At 32.3% G+C, this 19,584-nt stretch overlaps 1 protein-coding gene across 5 annotated transcripts in view; it reads left to right on the forward strand.

Moving 5' to 3' along the window:
- LOC138132628 (homeotic protein caudal-like) overlaps positions 1–19,249 on the forward strand; it is a 30,861-nt gene extending 11,612 nt beyond the window's left edge. For 2 of the 5 annotated variants that reach the window (XM_069050215.1, XM_069050217.1), the window contains one exon: positions 4,775–5,455. In XM_069050215.1, the coding sequence (XP_068906316.1) occupies positions 4,775–5,154 (380 nt within the window). In that variant the 3' untranslated portion in view covers positions 5,155–5,455. Of the gene's footprint in view, positions 1–4,774; positions 5,456–18,329 lie in introns of those variants that run through there. The other 3 variants (XM_069050216.1, XM_069050218.1, XR_011160133.1) reach the window with 2 other exon arrangements.
- The last annotated feature ends 335 nt before the right edge of the window (positions 19,250–19,584 follow it).

Genomic DNA, 19,584 nt, shown 5'->3' on the forward strand with positions numbered 1-19,584 from the left:
TTCCTCTTTAGAGATGGTTCATTTCGCATCATGGAATGATTCCACAGTGTGGAAGCTTTTAGAGTCTTCTTTCTCTCGAAATAAGCCAGCAAAATTTTTTCGTTGATATGCTTGACATTTTTTCCTTCACAACATTTTTCAAATTTCTCGTAAGCCAAATTATATTGTTCGGGATTACGGACGATATCCCACTTCGTGCAGTCTCTTCTATCGTGCGATTCATTGAATTTGTAATTAAAGTTGGCGCTGGAACTGAAGCCGTAGGTCTTTTTGAATCAATACACTTATTTGTGTATAAATTAATGTTACAAAATTCTATCAGTGGAGTTAAACGAAGGGTCTGTTTATGCTTAGAACACTTTCAGCATCTGTTGTAACATTGTTTACTAAAATAAACATTACCATTGTAATTTTTCTCTTAATTCCTCAAATCCTTAATTCGCCATTTTCTGTTTTACAATTATTGACATTAAATGTGACGTTTGTCGCAATAGTTCAAAACTAGACATACGTTGACAGTTCCAGCGCCAACTCTAATTACAAATTCAATGATTCGCACGATATACTTATCACTTGGTATATCATCTGATTCTGAAGGCATTTTGGATGTTTCCAGTAAAACTACATTTATGCACAAAACAAATTGACACTGTCACATTTTTTCTTTTTAAGCAAAATAATTGTGCCTACTTACGAACTTGATATTTTAACACAATTATTAATGAAATTCACTGCTTCGTTTAAAGTTTGAAGAAACTTTTTTTTGTCAAAATTAGAAAAAATCTTGTATGTAACACGTTAGGAAATGCAATTTTGTGTAACTCGTGTGATTTTGCGGGATCTCGCTTCGCTCGTCCTGCAAATATCCCACTCGTTACACAAAATAACGCATTTCCTAACTGGATATTATGTTCTTTACGGCCGTATTCACCAACGTCAGTTAACGTTAACTGTAGGTTAAAATACTTCGTTACTTTAGTTACCTATTGTTATAATAATGTTTTCGTATATTTTAACCTACAGTTAACTTTAACTGGCGTTGGTGAATACGGGCCTAAGGCCCGTATTATTATTATTATTATTATTACTCCTTTATTATGTCTCTGCTAGTACAGAGAGAACCAACAAAATGAGAATGAGCCTTTTGAAATATTAAATAACAAATGCAAATTGTTACATGTGAAATTCTAGTCTAATTTTTTGACGTTTGCATAGGTGAATGAATGACTATGCTAATTACGAATTTTACTACTAAAGAAGTCAGATTTGAAAAAGGCTATTATAAATATTAATTTGGCCAATACTGTGGTGTATCCAGGTATTAATCTAAGAAACTCATGTGAACGGAAGAAGGAAATTAATTTAATGTGCTAATTTCTCTTTCTAATCGCCATGGTGCTAATGCCTACCTGAATGAAAAAATATATTTAATTTGTATCTATAGACAATAATATAACATTCATAAACACATGTTGAACTTGTTATACCTACAATTCGCAAAAAAGAACTTTTTAAGGATTTTATTGCTGAAGTATTTACCAACCTTATCATTAGTAACTAAGATAAGTAAGAAGTGGAGCACCAATGTTCAACGTGTTAATTACAGATAAGCAGTTAATTTTCTAGAAAAACAATATTCAGATTTTCAATATATAGCCTGTCCCAGAACTGCCTCCCCATACAAAACAGCCATGTACCGACAGCAAAAGAGACTCCAAGATGACTAAAATAAATTTTCCTATAGCTCACATAACCGAGTTATAAAGTTTTCAATTTCAGCAATCCTAGACGCTCGTTCTCAGGTATCACTAAAAAATCGGACAACTTGCTAGACAGCAAAAATAATTATTGATATCGCAACAATTAGCGAAAAGTTTGGCGATGATAATAATTAGATAGAGACCTTCGAAATCCCCGTAACGCAAAATTGCGGTCATCTTACCTTGATGGCGATCAGCTCTGATTGGTCCAGTTTAGGATGTCTTTTCTCGATTATCGCTTGAGATACGACTTTTTTTTTTAAACTTCAGATCATCACATTTACCCAAATACCCCCTTTTTCTCTGGAGAGGCAGTTTTGGGAAACCTGTATTTTCACTACAAATCGAATTTGGTTTTTATGTACCTACAATTCTGTGGGAAAAATATTTGTAAAAGAGTGTGTTCCATTATTTAGTATTTATTACATATTAGGTATATTTTTTCTTTTGAAAACTAAATTTCGTACGCGTCGGTAATTGAAAAAAATAACTGTGGAAAATATTTTAGAGATTATTAAAACTCTACCGAATCGAAAGAAGTTATCAGAAAATGTTGTTTAAAATCTAATTTTGACTCCCTGTATCGAGTTTCAAGGCAAAATTCCCATTTTGATTTTCAGTAATAATCATGGCACTTTATTCAAAACTGAATAATATAAATAAAATAATTGAAAATCAAAATGCGAATTTAACTTCTTTCAATATCTCAAACACGAACAAAATACGAATATGTAATTGATTCTATTCACGAAATCGCAGTTGGCTAGACTTGCGAAGTAGCTTTACTCGTCTTTGGCAGTTTAATTTTTCAATAGATGGTGATTCTTTTTTCGACAAATTGCTGATTTTTCTTTAAAAGGCGTTAAATAAATTCACAAATTGTTGTGAAATGATTTAATTGCCTTTTGAAGTAAACTCCCTAATTTTTGTTGTATAAACAAGTAGATATGCTTGCAAGTAATTATTACAAAAACCAAGATGTTAACTTATGCTTTGCATTTTTTCCAACAGCGTTGAATTTAGTGTAGAATGCCTATAATTATTAAAGACCACTATTTTTGACTGTAAAAACTGTCGAGTTTCTCTTATCACGGTGACCCATAAGTCGCTTTACCATTCACAAATTTAACAAATTTTTGGTTTGTTCATTGTTTGTGTTTATTTTTTTTTTCAATAAAATACGGGAGATAACAGGTTTTAACATGTCTGGCTCCCACACTTGAATTTCTTCCCAAATATTGCCTTCAAACTGCGGAACGGTTCAGAACATTCACCGTACCTACCCAGTCCTTCAGGTGAAAAAAAAAACTTTCCAAAAAAATCTGGTGTCAAATCCGGCGAACATCATGGCCAATTGAAATCTAAATTTCGTGAAATTATTTATTGCTAGAATATCTGTCCTAACAGCTGCATGGTGGGCCGCAGTCACCCCATCGTGTCAAACCGTGTCTGTACCTACAAAATTTTACAGCAATTGTGGAAATCTGCCGCCGGCGCCGGTTACTGTCCTTGCCATCTTCGTTCTCAAAATTGTAAGCCCGGATTATCCTTTTTGCATCAAACCGTGACCTTAAGGAATACAATTCAATTTGATGGATGACTCTTGGTTTCTCTGTGTCAAAATCTGATGTTCTGTTTAATTTGCAAAGTCATTAAAGTGTGATGTGAATAAAGTTAGACAAATAAAATTCGATAACTGCGTTTATCATAATTTTTCAGGAAACAAGTTTTCGCAATATGAAAGAAAAATTTAAAAACACAGCAAAAAGTAGTAAAATATTTAAATGGTAAAGCTTCCAATGAAAGCTTCAAAAAACTTGTTCAATTTATACTCACATCATATTCAAAAGACCTAATTAAAAATGAAAAATAAAATGTACGTATTATTTTTTGAGTTAGTTTTTTACCGTTTTTGTTGACGTGTTCTCTCTGAATTATCGTTAACTATTATAAGATTGATACAATAAATAACTTTAAAAGAATATATGTATTCACAAAAGCTATAGCAATGTAAGCACGGGCACGAATGAAGTTTAGTTTTTTCATGATAAAATTTATGTCTGTGGAACGCTTTGTAAACTTTAGAGACAATTGTTAGAGAAATATCCGAAATTAACAACACGAGGACAATCTGAAACTACATTTTTTTAAACTCGTTAAAAATGATAGACGATAACAGACGATAACTATTTTCGAATTCGAAAGTAGGTATCGTCAGCACCATGACTGACCTAATCTATTTTTTCCTTATGTTACATCTCTATAATTTATAATAGTAGTTTATTTAACTCGTGCCAAAAAAACCCAATTTACACACGAACGAGTTGAATACATCGTTTTTTTTGTTCGACGAGCCCCTTGAAGGCTCCAAATCGCTTACAATCTTTAAAATTAGCTTGACGTTTCGTTTTCACAAATTGTGACATTTATCAAAATCACTTCACACAGGAGAAAATTCTCAAATTCTGACAGTGTCGAACAAAAAAAAATACTTACATAATGTCAATTTTTATTTTTTCAACCTAAATGAATTTTTAACTAACATAAATAAAGCTTGATTAATTAAATAAAAGATAATAAATTTAGCGTGTAGTGTAGACGACAATGCAGTTCCGATTTCCCACAAAATAAAACCTATTTCGAGATGCGTCTGGTTTAACCTGAGCGATAATAACTGTGAACATAGTCGCTATCTGTACCGATGTCGGATGTTAAAATATATAATCCTAGTTTAAACAGAGACTCAAGATGCGGAGTATCCTGGTCTAGGCCCAGGACAATACACATGTTGTCAGGTGCGTTAGATCTTATCATTAATAAATAAGCCGCTTCTTCTCATCTCACCGCTAGTTAATCCGTTTGATCAACGATTGCCCTTATCGCATTCACACAGATATACGGCTAAAAATTTTTTCCTATTGATATAGACTAATGAAAAATAATACCCAGAAATAGTAGTAACAGTAGAAAAATTTGCGATTGATTCGATGACTGATTTTGGAAATTTGTTGTAGGAAAGACCAGAACCAAAGATAAATACCGCGTCGTGTATACGGACTTTCAAAGGATCGAACTTGAAAAAGAGTTTACTTTCAATAATAAATATATAACAATCAGACGGAAAGCGGAACTAGCTGCGACGCTGGGTTTATCTGAACGGCAAATAAAAATTTGGTTTCAAAACAGGCGGGCCAAAGAAAGGAAGCAGAAGAAGCGCACTGAAGAAAAAACCCACATGGAAAATATGTACCAGCATCATCAACAAACGCCTCAGGGGCAGCTGATCGTCGGGATGCCGCCCCCGCCACTGATGATGCAGCTAGTGACTAATTCCTTAAAAACTGAAAGTGAAAGTGAAACAAATGTTGACAGGGTTACATTATTGCAAAGTTAATTTTAATTAAATTTAGTGTACAAGCGTCGGTTAAGTGCAATCATTTCTAGGTGCAATCGGTAATTACTAATAAATTAATTAGCATGACGTCAAGTGGTATCGTTTTTGTAGATTAAATGCAACCAAAAACATACAAGTTGTAAACCTCAACATATCTTTCGGCAGAAAATGTTAATTATACCCAATAAGGTAAACATGGGCTGAAAATGAAGTGAAGCCATTTTTATTATTATGATAATGTAATTACATGCAATAACGATTAGGTAATAGATCAATTAATAAAGAATTTTTGTTTTCTAAATGTGGTTTTTTATCGACAAGTAGTATTTATAAAAATCCCTACTCTCTAATAATTATATTTTGATGTTGACATGTTTTGCAGCAGAAACCCTTTTCATACTTAGTATAATTGTTTATTATTGAGAATCTATTGTCACTATGTCACTGTTTTAGATCGATTTTGTTGCAGTTTTAATTTTTCATAATTGAAATGGATTAGAACTTTTTAACAGCTTAATTACAATTTCCCCTAGATGTTTTATTTTCATTATGGGAAATCAAAAAGATTAAATTTTTAAAATTTACTATGACAAGTGATATAGTAGTTTATTTAACGAGTTCGTGTGTAATTTGGGTTTTTTTTTTGGCATGAGTGGGCCAGTTTAAAACTCGAGTGAAACGAGAGTTTTAAAGGTCCACGAGTGCCAAAAAAGCCCAAATTACACAAGAACGAGTTGAATACAACGTTTTTTTGTTCGACGAGCCCCCCAAAGGCTCCAAATCGCTGAAAATCTTTAAAATTAGTTTGACGTTTCGTTCTGACAAGTTGTCAAATTTATCAAAATCTGTTCACACAGGAGAAAATTCTCAAATTCTGACAGTCTCGAACAAAAAAATTATCAAAATGTAGGTGTAAGTATTTTTAAAGCTCTACGTACGGTCGCGGTCAATAAATTTTGGACGCTAGTGTCATCGTGCTGTCATATATTCTAAAACGACCTTTATGTATTTATAACCTCAATGTTGATTTTTGTGTTAATTTTGAAAATGTGAATGTCAGATTTACCAACAAAACATTCAAGAAGTTTTAAAAGTCAGACAAATGGAATAGAATGAGGTTTTATTAATTAATAAAAAATATAAAATACCTAAATAAATGAAAATTAAAAACTTAATATTTTGTCATTTGACACTTTTGACAATTTCAATAAAGCATGATTTAGAGTATTTTTTTTATGTAATAGAACAATGATGTCCAAAATTTAATAATCGTAACAGTACCAGGTAAGGTAAACAAAACAAAAAATGAAATTTTAATAAGGAATACATGAAGAAAAGCTATTAAGTGGAAAAGACAATTACAATAACGTCCTAGAGAATATGGTACAAATGTTGTATTTGGCAAAATATTTTGGTTTGATAATGAAGAGTTTAAGAAAAGGAACGTTTCGATAACGCAAGAGAATGTAAACGAATATAGGGGCATTAAATTATTTGGGTTCAAACTACAATAAAATTTTATTGCAGTTATAATTCTTATAATATAACCATAATATAAAAATTATTAAATCTGTTAGTATTGGAAAGAAAATTATTTTCATAATACGAGTATCTCCTCATATAATAAAGCAAAAATAAACGGGGACTTCAGTTGTTCACGTTTTTCTAAATGTGTATCTAACGTACAATGGCGGACAAAAATTTCGTCCACAACTGTCATTCCACTTACGTATGCTGTAAAGTAGCCTTTAGGAACGAATAACCTCACTTCACATGTTGACATGTGACAGTAATAAATTTCAAATTTTAATTTGCAAACGTCAATCATAATGACAATTAATAAACTACACCCAATTTTTGTGAAATGACAGGAAAAGGGTGGACGAAATTTTTTGGCCGGAATAGTACGTACTATTGCGAGCAAAAAAAAATGGGACATCAACATCACTGTCTTGGCTTTTAATGTGAAATCACCCTTATCTGTTTCTAACCCTACTTTGAATTGATTGACGTTGTCATTAAGTATTGTAGGTTGTAGGGAATGAGTGTAAGTAAGCACACAGTGAATAAACTCGGTACAGGTTGCAAAGACACACTTGTCATTTGCAACAGCGCTTTTATGGCATTAGTCATTTGAAATTACTTTAAAACTGTACTTATATGGCAAATATTCAACCCAAACTATGATTTTCTGGTCCCTTTGTGCCTTTATTTGGTTCAGAAATATGAAAAAAATGCTGTTGCAAATGACAAGTGTGTCTTTGCAACCTGTACTGAGTTAACAATTTATTTAATGCAAAGTCACAATCAAAATCTACCTTTATCTAAAAGAAGATGGCATTTGGAAAAGGGAAATACTCATAGGAGTATAAAATAAATTTTTAAACTGTCAGCTAGAATACTGTCAAATTTCGATGACAATAATCAAAGGCAAAATGACAATAAAGCTTGAACTACATCAAATTTTTCAGAACTGACAGAAATTTGAGGTCTCACTTTTTATGCTCCCAATAGTACGTACAGTCGATGGACAAATAAAACTGGGACAAAAATGACACTTACATAAGTCAAAAGTTACAAATTTGCGTCGTTTAATTACGGCTTTATCACAAATAGGTTCACTTTGGTATGACATATTATATAGACACTGACAAATATATTGACAATTCAATGATCTGATTTACATAGATTAAAATTTAAGTGTCCCAGTTTTATTTGTCCACCGACCGTACATTCCAAATGTTTTTAAGGTAGAAAATATTATCAACTTGCAGTTGAAAATTTTTCATATAGGTACAGGATTCATATGGTATCATTCAAACTTTAACCGGCGGTGGATTCCAACTCCTAAACACTCTTACAAACATGTCTAGGTTCTAACGTTAAAATTGTTGAAGATAAAGCATGTTGAAGAGTGTACTACCACCCTTTAAGAACTGCAGATAAATGAAAATATTTTACGTTAAAACAAACTGTAGGGCATTGTTGTCAAAATGAAACTAAAGCGACCTTTATAATACCAATATTTTCTCTATAGCCACAATTGTTTGCTTCTATTATGACATTCATGACATTTGTTGTACGTAAAGTGGAATAAATTAGCGAAGAATGGCATTTACTAATACCTAGTGAAAAAACCGATATGGTAATTTTTGCCAATTTTTGACGTATGACTCAATATTTTATTGTCAAGAGCCTTTTGAGACCGGAATCTTCCACTGGTTAAAATATTTATGAAACTATATGAATCACCCTGTATGTAAATACACGAATTGATACAGCTATCTTTTTGCCGATTAAGAGAATATGTGAAAGCTATTTTGCTATTTAACTACGTTGCAATATGTGATACATAAATGACAGCTAGAAAAAAGAATTCGAAAAAGTGAGGTTAGGAAGTCGTTTGTTGAGCAGCCGTGATTCAAAGTCCTACCAAGAACATGACAAAAAAATACAGATGCAGTTTCTACGTAGGTATACGTTTAAAATAGCAAGCATATCAAATTTTGAGCAACTAAAACTAATAATTGTATTGAAGTCTTTTATTGATATAACCTTAAATGCCAGAATTAAGCATACGTATAGTCTGCTCTCAGTTCTAAATTTCCACCACCTGTTGAATTACGTTGGCAAAATAAAAATATTTCTAAACCGGGGGTTGTAATAACCACGGAGAATGATAACCTCACAAATACAAGATGACGCATTTTTCTCAAACACTGTTCCCGGTTGAATTTCTAATTCTTCTAGAATGCAGTATTGGTGGAAATTCAGAATTGACACAGACTATAATATAATCTGTTTTTTTTTTAATCAAAGAACCACCAACACCGCAACTTACACCTAAAATAAAGTTGGTAACATTGTACACTTTTGACCTAAGGTGAAAAATATCATAATATTACATATATACCGAGTGACTATCAATGATTGAAAATTATTTTGTTATGTCGGTAACACATTTGAAGTCTTTAGTTGGAACATCGTTGGCATGGCACACGCAATTTTCAAAATTGAAACAAACGTCAAAAAAATCTATTTTTTTTTCAACGCCAATGTATATGCCGTTCACGATTATTTTAGACACGCAGGAGGCCGCGATATCTTTTTGTTAGATTGGCGTCAGGTCAGGTCAGGTCAGGTCAGGTCATATGTCATATGACGTTTCGTTTTTAAATATTCGCATTGTTGTCAATTCCGTCATTAATTTAGTTAATAAGAATTTACCCAGAACTGCCCTACAAATATGTATGTTTCATTTCAATTACAATTTTACGATTATTGTTCCTAATGCGTTCAATTATTTAAAAAATGTAACAACTTGGGAGCAGTGTTCGGTTGAATTATAACCTAAAATAGATTTATTAAGACAAATCACAATACTGCTAACTAAAATGTCAGATTTTCATAGATAGTCCGAATTTGAAATAATCGTGAATGGTTTATATGTACTATCGCGGCCATCCAAATGTGAACGTTTTTTTTTTATAGTTTGATTTTTACTTTAAATCATAGGCGTCCTAAAATGTCAAAGTTTGACACTAGCGATAAAAAAATTATTGAAACTATTTTTTTTTAAATGCCACATCTCACTCCGATTCAGACAGCTAGGGCTATTGCAAAGCTAGAAGAAAATTGGTCTTTGGCTGCTGTGGCCAGAGAATTGCAGTAAGATTTGCATCTTCAATATAAAGAGGCGTTGGCAAGAAAACAGGCTTGAGAGGCCAATACGAATAGGTGTTGAAAAGGTTTCTTTACTAAAGTTTACTTTCACTTTAATAATGTATTAATTACTTCTCTGTCTCATTTTTATTAAAAATTATTTATTACAACTTTTTATTATTAAAATAGTAACGCCTGCTGCACGAACGCCAATGAATACAGCCTGATTTACGGGTCTATTTTGTAACTTATCGTTAAACAACTATCCGTCCGATAGTGATGCTCGTTAAGCATTGGTCGCTATTGAACTACAACGATTTCAGCATATTTGGTATTTCTTAAATCCTATCGTTATCATTATAATTCGATAGCTATCGTTATGGCAAAAGTTTACAATTTTAGGTTGGATAGTAGCACAACGGCCAACTTTATAGTATCTATATGTTCATGACAGTTCATGTACTTTTTATGTTTTTTACTGCCACTACCGCTCAAATGTTGAAAATGCAATAAGTAAATAACACTGATCACAATCAATAATAACAACTGATACGAAAGCGGCAAGAAAAGTTTGCGACTGTGTAAAGTTACAGCTTCCCCATTGTAGCTTGAGCTGTGAGAGTCGGATGCGCAGTGGTCTAACACTAATTTTGTCGCATTTCTTTGCTGCTTCCAGGGCCTCTTTATCGGACCTCTTTATTCAACTTTGCGCATCCCTCACAGCTCAAGCTACAATGGGCAAGCTGTATATAAAAACAATGCTCAAGCGTAAATGCAAGACGACTCAGCAACAGTATCAGCTCTATGTTGACGAATTAGAAAACAATATGTTCTTCAGGAATAATAAAAATATGTAATAAGAGTAAAAAAAATAAAATAAAAACAAAAAAAAAATCTGGGGCAAGTGTTTTACCATAATTTGTACAATTTCATAAAGGCTGTGGACTGAGACATTGCTTATTGCTTCCTACAGGCTACAGGCTTTTGGTAACTACCGTGAGCCATAAAACTCAGGGCTACTACAAATTTTAGAAATTTTTTGACTCTGCCGTTATCTACGTAAGGTAAAATTTCTAAAAATAAATCTTGTCCAGCCTCCCTACTAAGTCGCTAGTGTTTTCTGAAATTTTCTTTTGTTGTAAAGAACGGATCAGTTACATCTCTTAAATATTGATTTAACAATCGATCACGATCTCTATGTTTTGTACCGATCAGTTAATAATAGTTTATAAGAACTCTTTTCCAATTCTGCCACTACTTGTATCAATATGTCTCTGTTCATCGCTAGAAAAACTCGCAAGAGCAAGTTTTAATACGACAAATCAACACGAACGAAATATAGTGAATAGTAAAAATGCATAAACTATTTAACGATGACAGCTGACGTCAATTTACGTTATTTAGCGAGAAGCAAAATTTACAAAATACTATTTGATCACTATATTCCGATTAATCACTAACTAACGAGGAATCCTTTAGTAATGATGATCGTTGAGAGTTACAAAATAGACCCGTTAATCTAACGAAAAATACGGAAATTTTCGCGAGCTATCGTTCACTTTTGGATGGCCGCGATTGTACTTCGTGACTTAACCTAACCTAAATAGAAATTATTGACAGATGATGCACGAGAAGATTTGCACTACCAACTGCATCAGTGTTGCCAATCCATTATTTTGCTTCAATCATTTATAGTCGCTCGGTATTAAGGTTGTAGTATTATACAGGGTTATTCTAAATTACTGTAGTCGAAGTAGGCGTGAAAACTGAATGTAAAATTTATGGTCGCCGTTCCACATAAAAAAAATCATCAAAATGATGTGTTAAATTGGGTGCAAAACAACTCAATATTTTTTAAATTGATTGTAGAACAACTCAATATTTCAAAAAAATCCTCATCACCGCACTTTTCACCTAAAAAACGACAGTGACAGCGACACAACTGACAGTTCACAAGAAAGCGGCAAAAACATAATAACATGGGCATGGCCTACTTCGACTACAATCATTTAGAATAACCCTGTACATATACTATATATTTTGAAACAGATTATCTGTAGAGATATTAGTAGCGCAGCATGTTAATAAAGTTAATAACAACTAATAACAACCAATATTTGAGAGTTTAATAAATGTCTCACTTTGCGAAGTATTTTTAATAACACGTCCAAATTTTAAATGCGATTTTGCGTAGTTTCAAGGACATTGTTAAAATGGCAGGCATTAGCTGATATCATTAATTTGCCTAAATTTAATAAAATTTTATTATTGCAAACCTAAATCAACAGGTCGTGGTTCTTTGATGAAAAAAACAGCTAATACACTCACCGGCAGAAAAAGCGGAACACCATTATTATTTAAAAATATATCGTCGCGGTATGTGGTTGCTCTTTTTCAATCAGCCTTTTGAAACCTTCTAACAGTTCGGTGACGACTAGCAAAAGGAGCTTCAATAGCATTAGCTGCATAACGGAAACAACAACAGTCTTCAACCAAAGCTACTGCTCTGGCAATATTTACAGCAGCTAGAGGCATTTTTTTACGTTCTGCACTTAAATTCGAAGTTAACAACAATAAAAAATTACAAAAGTTATAAAAATCTAACCAGGTTGCATGGTTATTATAAAAATGGTAAATTTAAGAAAAGAAGGTTTTTAATCAAAACATTTGTTTTTATGCGAAATTGCTAATAAAATAGCCTGTGCTAATGTTCAAGGTTATGTTTGCTATCATCGCCTCCTGGTCAAAATACATCAAAATAGGTATTATGGGAATAATTTGTTGTTGACTAATTAGTGTTCCTTTTTTTTTCCGGTGAGTGTATATTAGATTTAACAATGGTTGTCAACGCATTTAGAGTAATTTTACAGTTCGTTGGTTTACATTTCAATTGTCAAAAAAAACGTCAAGGTCGTCAAGTGTCATCGTCATCGCTTACTATTTTCAGTGTTTTCTCAAATTTTTCCAAGTTTTATAATAAGAATTTAAGAACATTTTAAGTGTTAGAGAACGTGAGGCAGTTTTTCTAAGGCACGGTTTCTGGAACGGTCCGATAACGTAACGGCCGGTTAAATCAAGCGTTAAAATGTTTCCAGAAACCGGGCCTAAAAGATTCAAATGATGTGAATTTAAACTAAAATGTATTCACTTTTATACTTTACTTGTCATTTCTTTTAGATAATAACCTCAAACTGCCAAAATTAATATTTGGTTACTTTTTTGTAACTAAATCTAAATGCCGGTGTGCATGCTCATGGCCTACTACGTCGACAGCCATTTTGATTTATAATAATATAGCAATACAAATTTTCTTGATCACACAATACAATTTACCAGACGTCGAGAAAGGTTTTAACTTTTAATTTATCTGATCTAATATAAACTTTTGTTTTGAATACTTAGTATTAGATTCGCGACTAAATAGATCTTTTTTATATTTTTTTCAGTTAGTTTTATTTAAGTATTTTTTTTTATTTGGACCATAATTTAAAATCTGTCAGCATAATAAAATGACTAATACAGGGTCATTATAAATGATTGTACCATCGTAGGCGGCTGTGCGCAATGCTTTAGGTGCGCCGCTACGCCCACTAGTTGTTACAAACATTTATAATGACCCCGTATAAATGTAATTACCATTTGTCAATTTTAAACTTATAGACCAGTGTAGCTGCACTACAATCTGAAAATTTTAACAAAAAAAGTAAATTGAAATACTTTTTCCGAAGTAATCTGTGTCATTATAATCGTCAATGCATATCTATAAAAATGGTCAATTGTTGTTGTTTCGTTGCTATGCATATTTATTTTTTATAATTTGCTGTTTTAACAAAGCTGTTAACGCATTCGTTTTGAATGCGTTAATAAGCTATTAACACATCCGAAATCTATGAACTTTTTTCAGTTGGTAACACACATTGTCGGCAGCAAATTGACTCTGGTATTCTCTGCTATTTGCCGCATTTCTGGATAATTCATCTTTAACTGCAATTTCACTTGCGAAAGATAACAATTATGTTTAGTCTAGATTTAAATTTAGAATTTTACTTTAAATATTAACCATGAAATAAATGTGTCACCAACTGTCACAAAATTCCAAAATTACCAAAATTGATTTTGCGAGTACATATTTGTAAAAAACATGTATTTAATATGCAAATTAGAAAAAATAACATAAAAAAACTCGCTTTACAAAACATAAGGGCACTCGTCATTTACAGACACTCCTGCCTGCGGCAGGCGTGCTGCAAATCTGACTCGTGTCTTAATATAAGTTTTATAAAACTCATGTTTTAATATACATATGTATCTACTCGTACTAATAAATTGTGTATAAATGTGTATTTATCATTGTTCAAAATGTAGGTCAATTTGTTGTAACGAAAGCGACTTTGAAGCTTTAGTGCTTTTTAAACGGTCAAAAACAGAGATTATGATTCAGGTATTATAAAAAACATGTTTTCTCTCTAATGTTGGTTATATGTTTGTAATTATATGTAAGCAATTTTATATGCCAGGAGAAGCACAAAGTAGTAATGCTACGTGTAATAATTTTCATTGTTTAAATTTTGCTGAACACTTTTTATTACCTCTGTAATAATTTGCCCCACTCTCCCTTACCTAGCAAGTATTTGATGTTTTCCTTTCTTTTATTTAAATCTTTTCTTGATAATAATTTTGTGTCGTTAATCTTTTATTTTATGTTAGATTTTGTAATGATAATACATATTTCAGTTTTACATTTTCATATTTATATTTTAAACAATAAGAACACACCTTGTTTCGGTCAATTTTAATTATTTGGTATGAGGCATTTTGAGAGTAAGTGGAAGTACGGCATTTAATAGTTTCTCGTTTAAACAGTGGAACTCCAAATTTGATGTTTCGATACGATACTTTAATCGACAAGCCATTCCTTAAATCAATTGGAATACGGGTAATTAAGGTTTAACCACATTTTCGGTTTATTTATTTATTGAAGATATATAGTTGACATATTATGATGCATTTCAATTTCACCCTGTATATAAGAAATTGCGTCTCAAACAATGATAGGTACTGTAATTTGACCTAAAGTAAATTACAATTTCTTACAAATGATAAAGCTTTCTTTTAAGATTAATAAGGCTTGCAAGTCACGCAATGTCGTGGAAAAATGCCGTGTTTTGAAGTCTGATAAAACTGATAAAAAATTAAAAAAACAGAATTTCTCGTTTTTGGCATTTCTTAATCTTAATTTGTAACAACAAAAATAATTAAAATCGACAATATTCGAATTATCTTAAAAAGCAAAACGCATGTGATAGGTAGGTACAATGGCCGGCAAAAAAAATTAGCCATCACTTTTGTGTCACGTCAAAATCCAAATGTGTAATTAATGCTTTTTTGACACTGACATTTAAATGATAGCTAACTTTTTTTGCCGGCCATTGTATATATACTATTCCAGACACGGAATCTTGGCCACAACTGACATTTTTAACTGACAAATATGTGTGAACTGGGCTTTATTGAATATAACCCAACTTTTGACTCGATAATGTCATTTCCCTGCTTTTTTGATGTCACAAGAAAAACTTGAAAGAGATTTGTTGTAATTTGCCTCCATTTTGATTCTCTAATAGACATATTAACGAACGCGACGTCATCATCTGCGATGTCATTGTAGCCATTAATTCACGGAACATTTTACGAAAATTTTTAGGTTTAAATTAGAAAATGTGTCAAGAACAAGAAGTGTCCAGTGGAAAAATTTGATTGCATTTTTAGCAATTTCACGTATTTCAAGGGGCGTACTATGGCGGACAAAAAATTTTGAACGATGAAATTTTGGCATACATATCAAAAAATGTCAATGTAAGCTGCCCTTTACTGTTATTATGACGTTTATAAATTAAATCGAAAAATTGACGGTTTGAAGTAAACGTCTATCAAGTTTATAATAATAATTTAGTGATACAATGTCAGCCGTATCTGAATTTACTAAAGCCAAAATAGTAACCCTTCACCAGAGGGGTATGTCGTATGGGCAAATTTCGACGAATTTAGGGTTATCGAAGGGCACTATCCATGCCATTATGCGGAAGTGGGACGGTGGTTCGGCGTCCAGGTTCTGAAAGAAGGCGGGTGTCTTTCGTGGAACAGAACGAGCCACCCCCAAACTATCACCGAAATCTGTGCCTGTCCGTGAGGAATAGATTGCTCTTGGTTGTACAACAAAATGGAGCAATGATGAAATATTAACTTCTTCAGTTTTAGTTGTAAAGTTATTTTTATTTTAAACTTTTAATTTTAAGTTTAATAAATAAATGTTATAATTTGTTAGTATTGTGGATTGAACTGTACTTTGAATTTTTTGATATTTGCGTACCAAAATACAACCTGTTGGGTCGTTCTGTCTTGACGTAAATAGAACTAAATTTGGTTTCATCTATGATGAAGACATTCCTGATTTTGTGTTGATGCTAAACCTCTAAGAACTAGATAGGTACGTATCTACATTCTACACCACTCGATAGCCTAGGGGCTGCAGCGACTTTCGCAATTTCGACGGCAAAGACGAAACGATTAAGATTCATCCACGTTCACCATTCGTGAGCCGACATAGGCACACCAAAATTTTTGTGTTAATCTATGATTGACTAATCTGTCACTGGTGACATGACAAGAAAGGCAAAAATAAAAAATGAGGTTAGTTAACTATAAAGCCAGTTTTACATTTATATGTCAAAGGAATAACAAGTCGTTCAACATTTTTTGTCCGCCATAGTACATGCAAGATTATCTTGATTATCTTCCATATTCGTGTTTTGCGACAGAATTTGGATAAAACAAAAGGCGACAAGATCAAATTTTTACTTTTAAAATTAAGATTACCAACCGCCACAAAAGTCCCTAAATCGAAGCCCGAGGGTCCTACAAAGCACCGACGGTAACAATCATGCAATCCCGAGGTGCAGATACTATTGTTTGCACGATCCAAAAATTTTAATTGAAAAAAGCCGAAAGGTCAAAAATTATTTTTAACTGTCAACATGACATTAAAATTTAGCTTGACAGTTAGTGAAAATTTACAAATTTTCGGCTTTTTTCTATTAAAATTGGTGAGTCGTGCAAAAAATAGTATATGGACCTCGGGAGTGAATGATTTTTACCCTCAGTGCTTTGTAGCCCTCGGGCTACGCCCTCTGGCTACAAACTGCACCTCGGGTAAAAATCATCCACTTTACTCCCTCGGTACATAATATACTATTTCAACGACATCCGTGCTGTAAGTGTCATTTTTAATACGTTGGTGCAGATTGGACACACAAATCCATAACCAATATTCAGAGTATAAGCAAATCCTAGTCAAAAAAACGTCAAACAAGAAATTGAGGTTATGGTAAAAGAAAATTTATATTTCGTGAAACATCAACAATTCAACATGGTGTAAAAGATGGTTAAACTATGTCAACCTCGGAATCCAAATCAGACTACATATTAAATTACTAAACTGAAACAGCAAATGATGCCAACATACTGTCATATTGACAGCACGGATGTCATTGAAAACGACTATAAATATGAACGAAAAATGCAATGACAGATATAGCTTTCAAACTAACAGAATACCTTCTGGGGTTTTTGATTTAATTTTTAAATACCAAAACATAATGTATGCTTTGTATTTTTACCTGGTCAGACTCGTCATCTTACGTGAATAGCCCTGAATATATATATTTTTTTAATCAAACAACTTATGTTAATAACACAATATTACATGTATAGATACTCTTTACAACAAGTATTTACTAGCGATTTGTTGTTTTGTAAAAGTAAACAATAATTATATAGATTATTTCCTTCATGTGTTTAGCAACCAATTGCGTGACAAATATTGACCAATCAAAACGAGAAAACAAAAAATAACCCGATAAAATTTCTCTAAAATGCACCTGTGCAATAATCTGATAAAAAATGTCGGTACCTGATTTTTTTCTTTTTAATTATTTTGAATAAAAAGAATTGGAAATAATGCGTTTGGTTTCATTCTGTTCAGGAAATAATCAGCCGTATACCCCTCGTGCAAAATTTTAATATCGGCAATTTTTTTGCTAATGAACTCAACCATCCATAAATTATACGGTCAGAAGACCAATTATTATTCTGACCTCATTTATGGATGTTTTCGTTCATTAGCAAAAAAATTTCCGATAAAAAATTTTGCACTTGGGATATATGTATGTATGTGATTAACTTTATATTAACTTTTACTTTTACAATTTACCTTTTTAAAATAATTTTGTATCTATTGTTTTACTTATATTGTATTTGAAAAGAATACTTTAAATACCGTGAAAAGAAAGAACATATTTTTTATGAAACTGTGAAGATAGATAAAAATACAAAAGTATTGTTACATCACAGTTTTATTCGCACTTCAAATTTTACCTTGAATTTAAAGCAGTCTGCAGACTGCAGTTTGCGTACAAAATGAGAAGATGTTTGAAAAAGTTTTCTTATTGTTCCAGGTAAAACTCGAACTAAGGACAAATACCGCGTGGTTTACACAGATCATCAACGCGTAGAATTGGAAAAGGAATTTTATTACAGTCGATATATTACGATCAGAAGGAAAGCAGAACTGGCAACAAATCTTGGTCTATCTGAACGCCAAGTGAAAATATGGTTCCAAAACCGTCGTGCTAAGGAACGAAAGCAAGTGAAGAAACGTGAAGAATTTAACCACAATAAAGACAACACAATGAGTATGGGACACATTACGCAACAACAAATTCTTCATAACAATCAGACACAAATCGGACAGGGAATAATTCCTCCCCAGCTCATGTGACCAGGCGGGTCTTCATCGTACTTTGAGTGGAAAGAAGACAATCTTCAGTGTTTGTGATGACATTCTGTTGTTGTGGTTGTAGTGTTTTTTATTTTATTTATTTTGTTTTTAAGGATGTTTAATACTTCCGTATCGCCGTGGAGATTTTGTTGTGCGCCACTTTTTTAAGTTTATTATATCCCTCTGTAAATATTATTGTACATTTGTATCTATTTTACTTGTTGTCCGCAGGTACTAATGTAGTTTTGGTATTTTCAATGACGCTTTAAATCTGACAATTTTTAAATACAACCGAATTTTATTGAAGCTATATCTTTTGACTGACGGGTATTTGTAAATGTTAAGAAAAATCAGCTTTGTCACTTAATTTATTTGAAGATTTGGTAATTTTGCACAAAGTATTTTTATTTTTTGCACTTGTAAATTTGTACAAATGTTTATGTGCCTTCTTGTTGCTTTATCTTCGCGATATCTTGTAAATAATGATCAGTATTTAAGTATTATTTAGTTTTGTTGTTCATTTGCAAAGGGTAGGAGCAGATTGTAATAATTTATTTTTTGGAAATGAGTGAAAAATAAAAAAAAAATTCAAAGATAGTGTTGTTTTTTATTTCTGCTTTTAAGGGAAACATTTGTGAAATAGTATCTTTTCAATAAAAGGTGTGCAGGTGAGTATTGTAAATCCATTATAAACATAATAATATAAAGCATAACCAAGTTAGTTGCTCTGACAGACGTCGATAAAGCAATGATGTGAAAGGATTTTCATTTGCTGACTTTATTTGAACGTACGGTCAGTACTGACCGCCAGCAATGTCATTGGTGTCCTGGACGTTTTGCTTTCACATCCAGTGAACGCGGTCAGTTTGTCAAAAAGTATCTTCGCAACAAACAAATCGCTGTGGCCATCGTTATCAGTTAAAAGAGAAAAT

This window comes from Tenebrio molitor, chromosome 6 (genome assembly GCF_963966145.1).
Source record: "Tenebrio molitor chromosome 6, icTenMoli1.1, whole genome shotgun sequence".
NCBI lineage: Eukaryota > Metazoa > Arthropoda > Insecta > Coleoptera > Tenebrionidae > Tenebrio > Tenebrio molitor.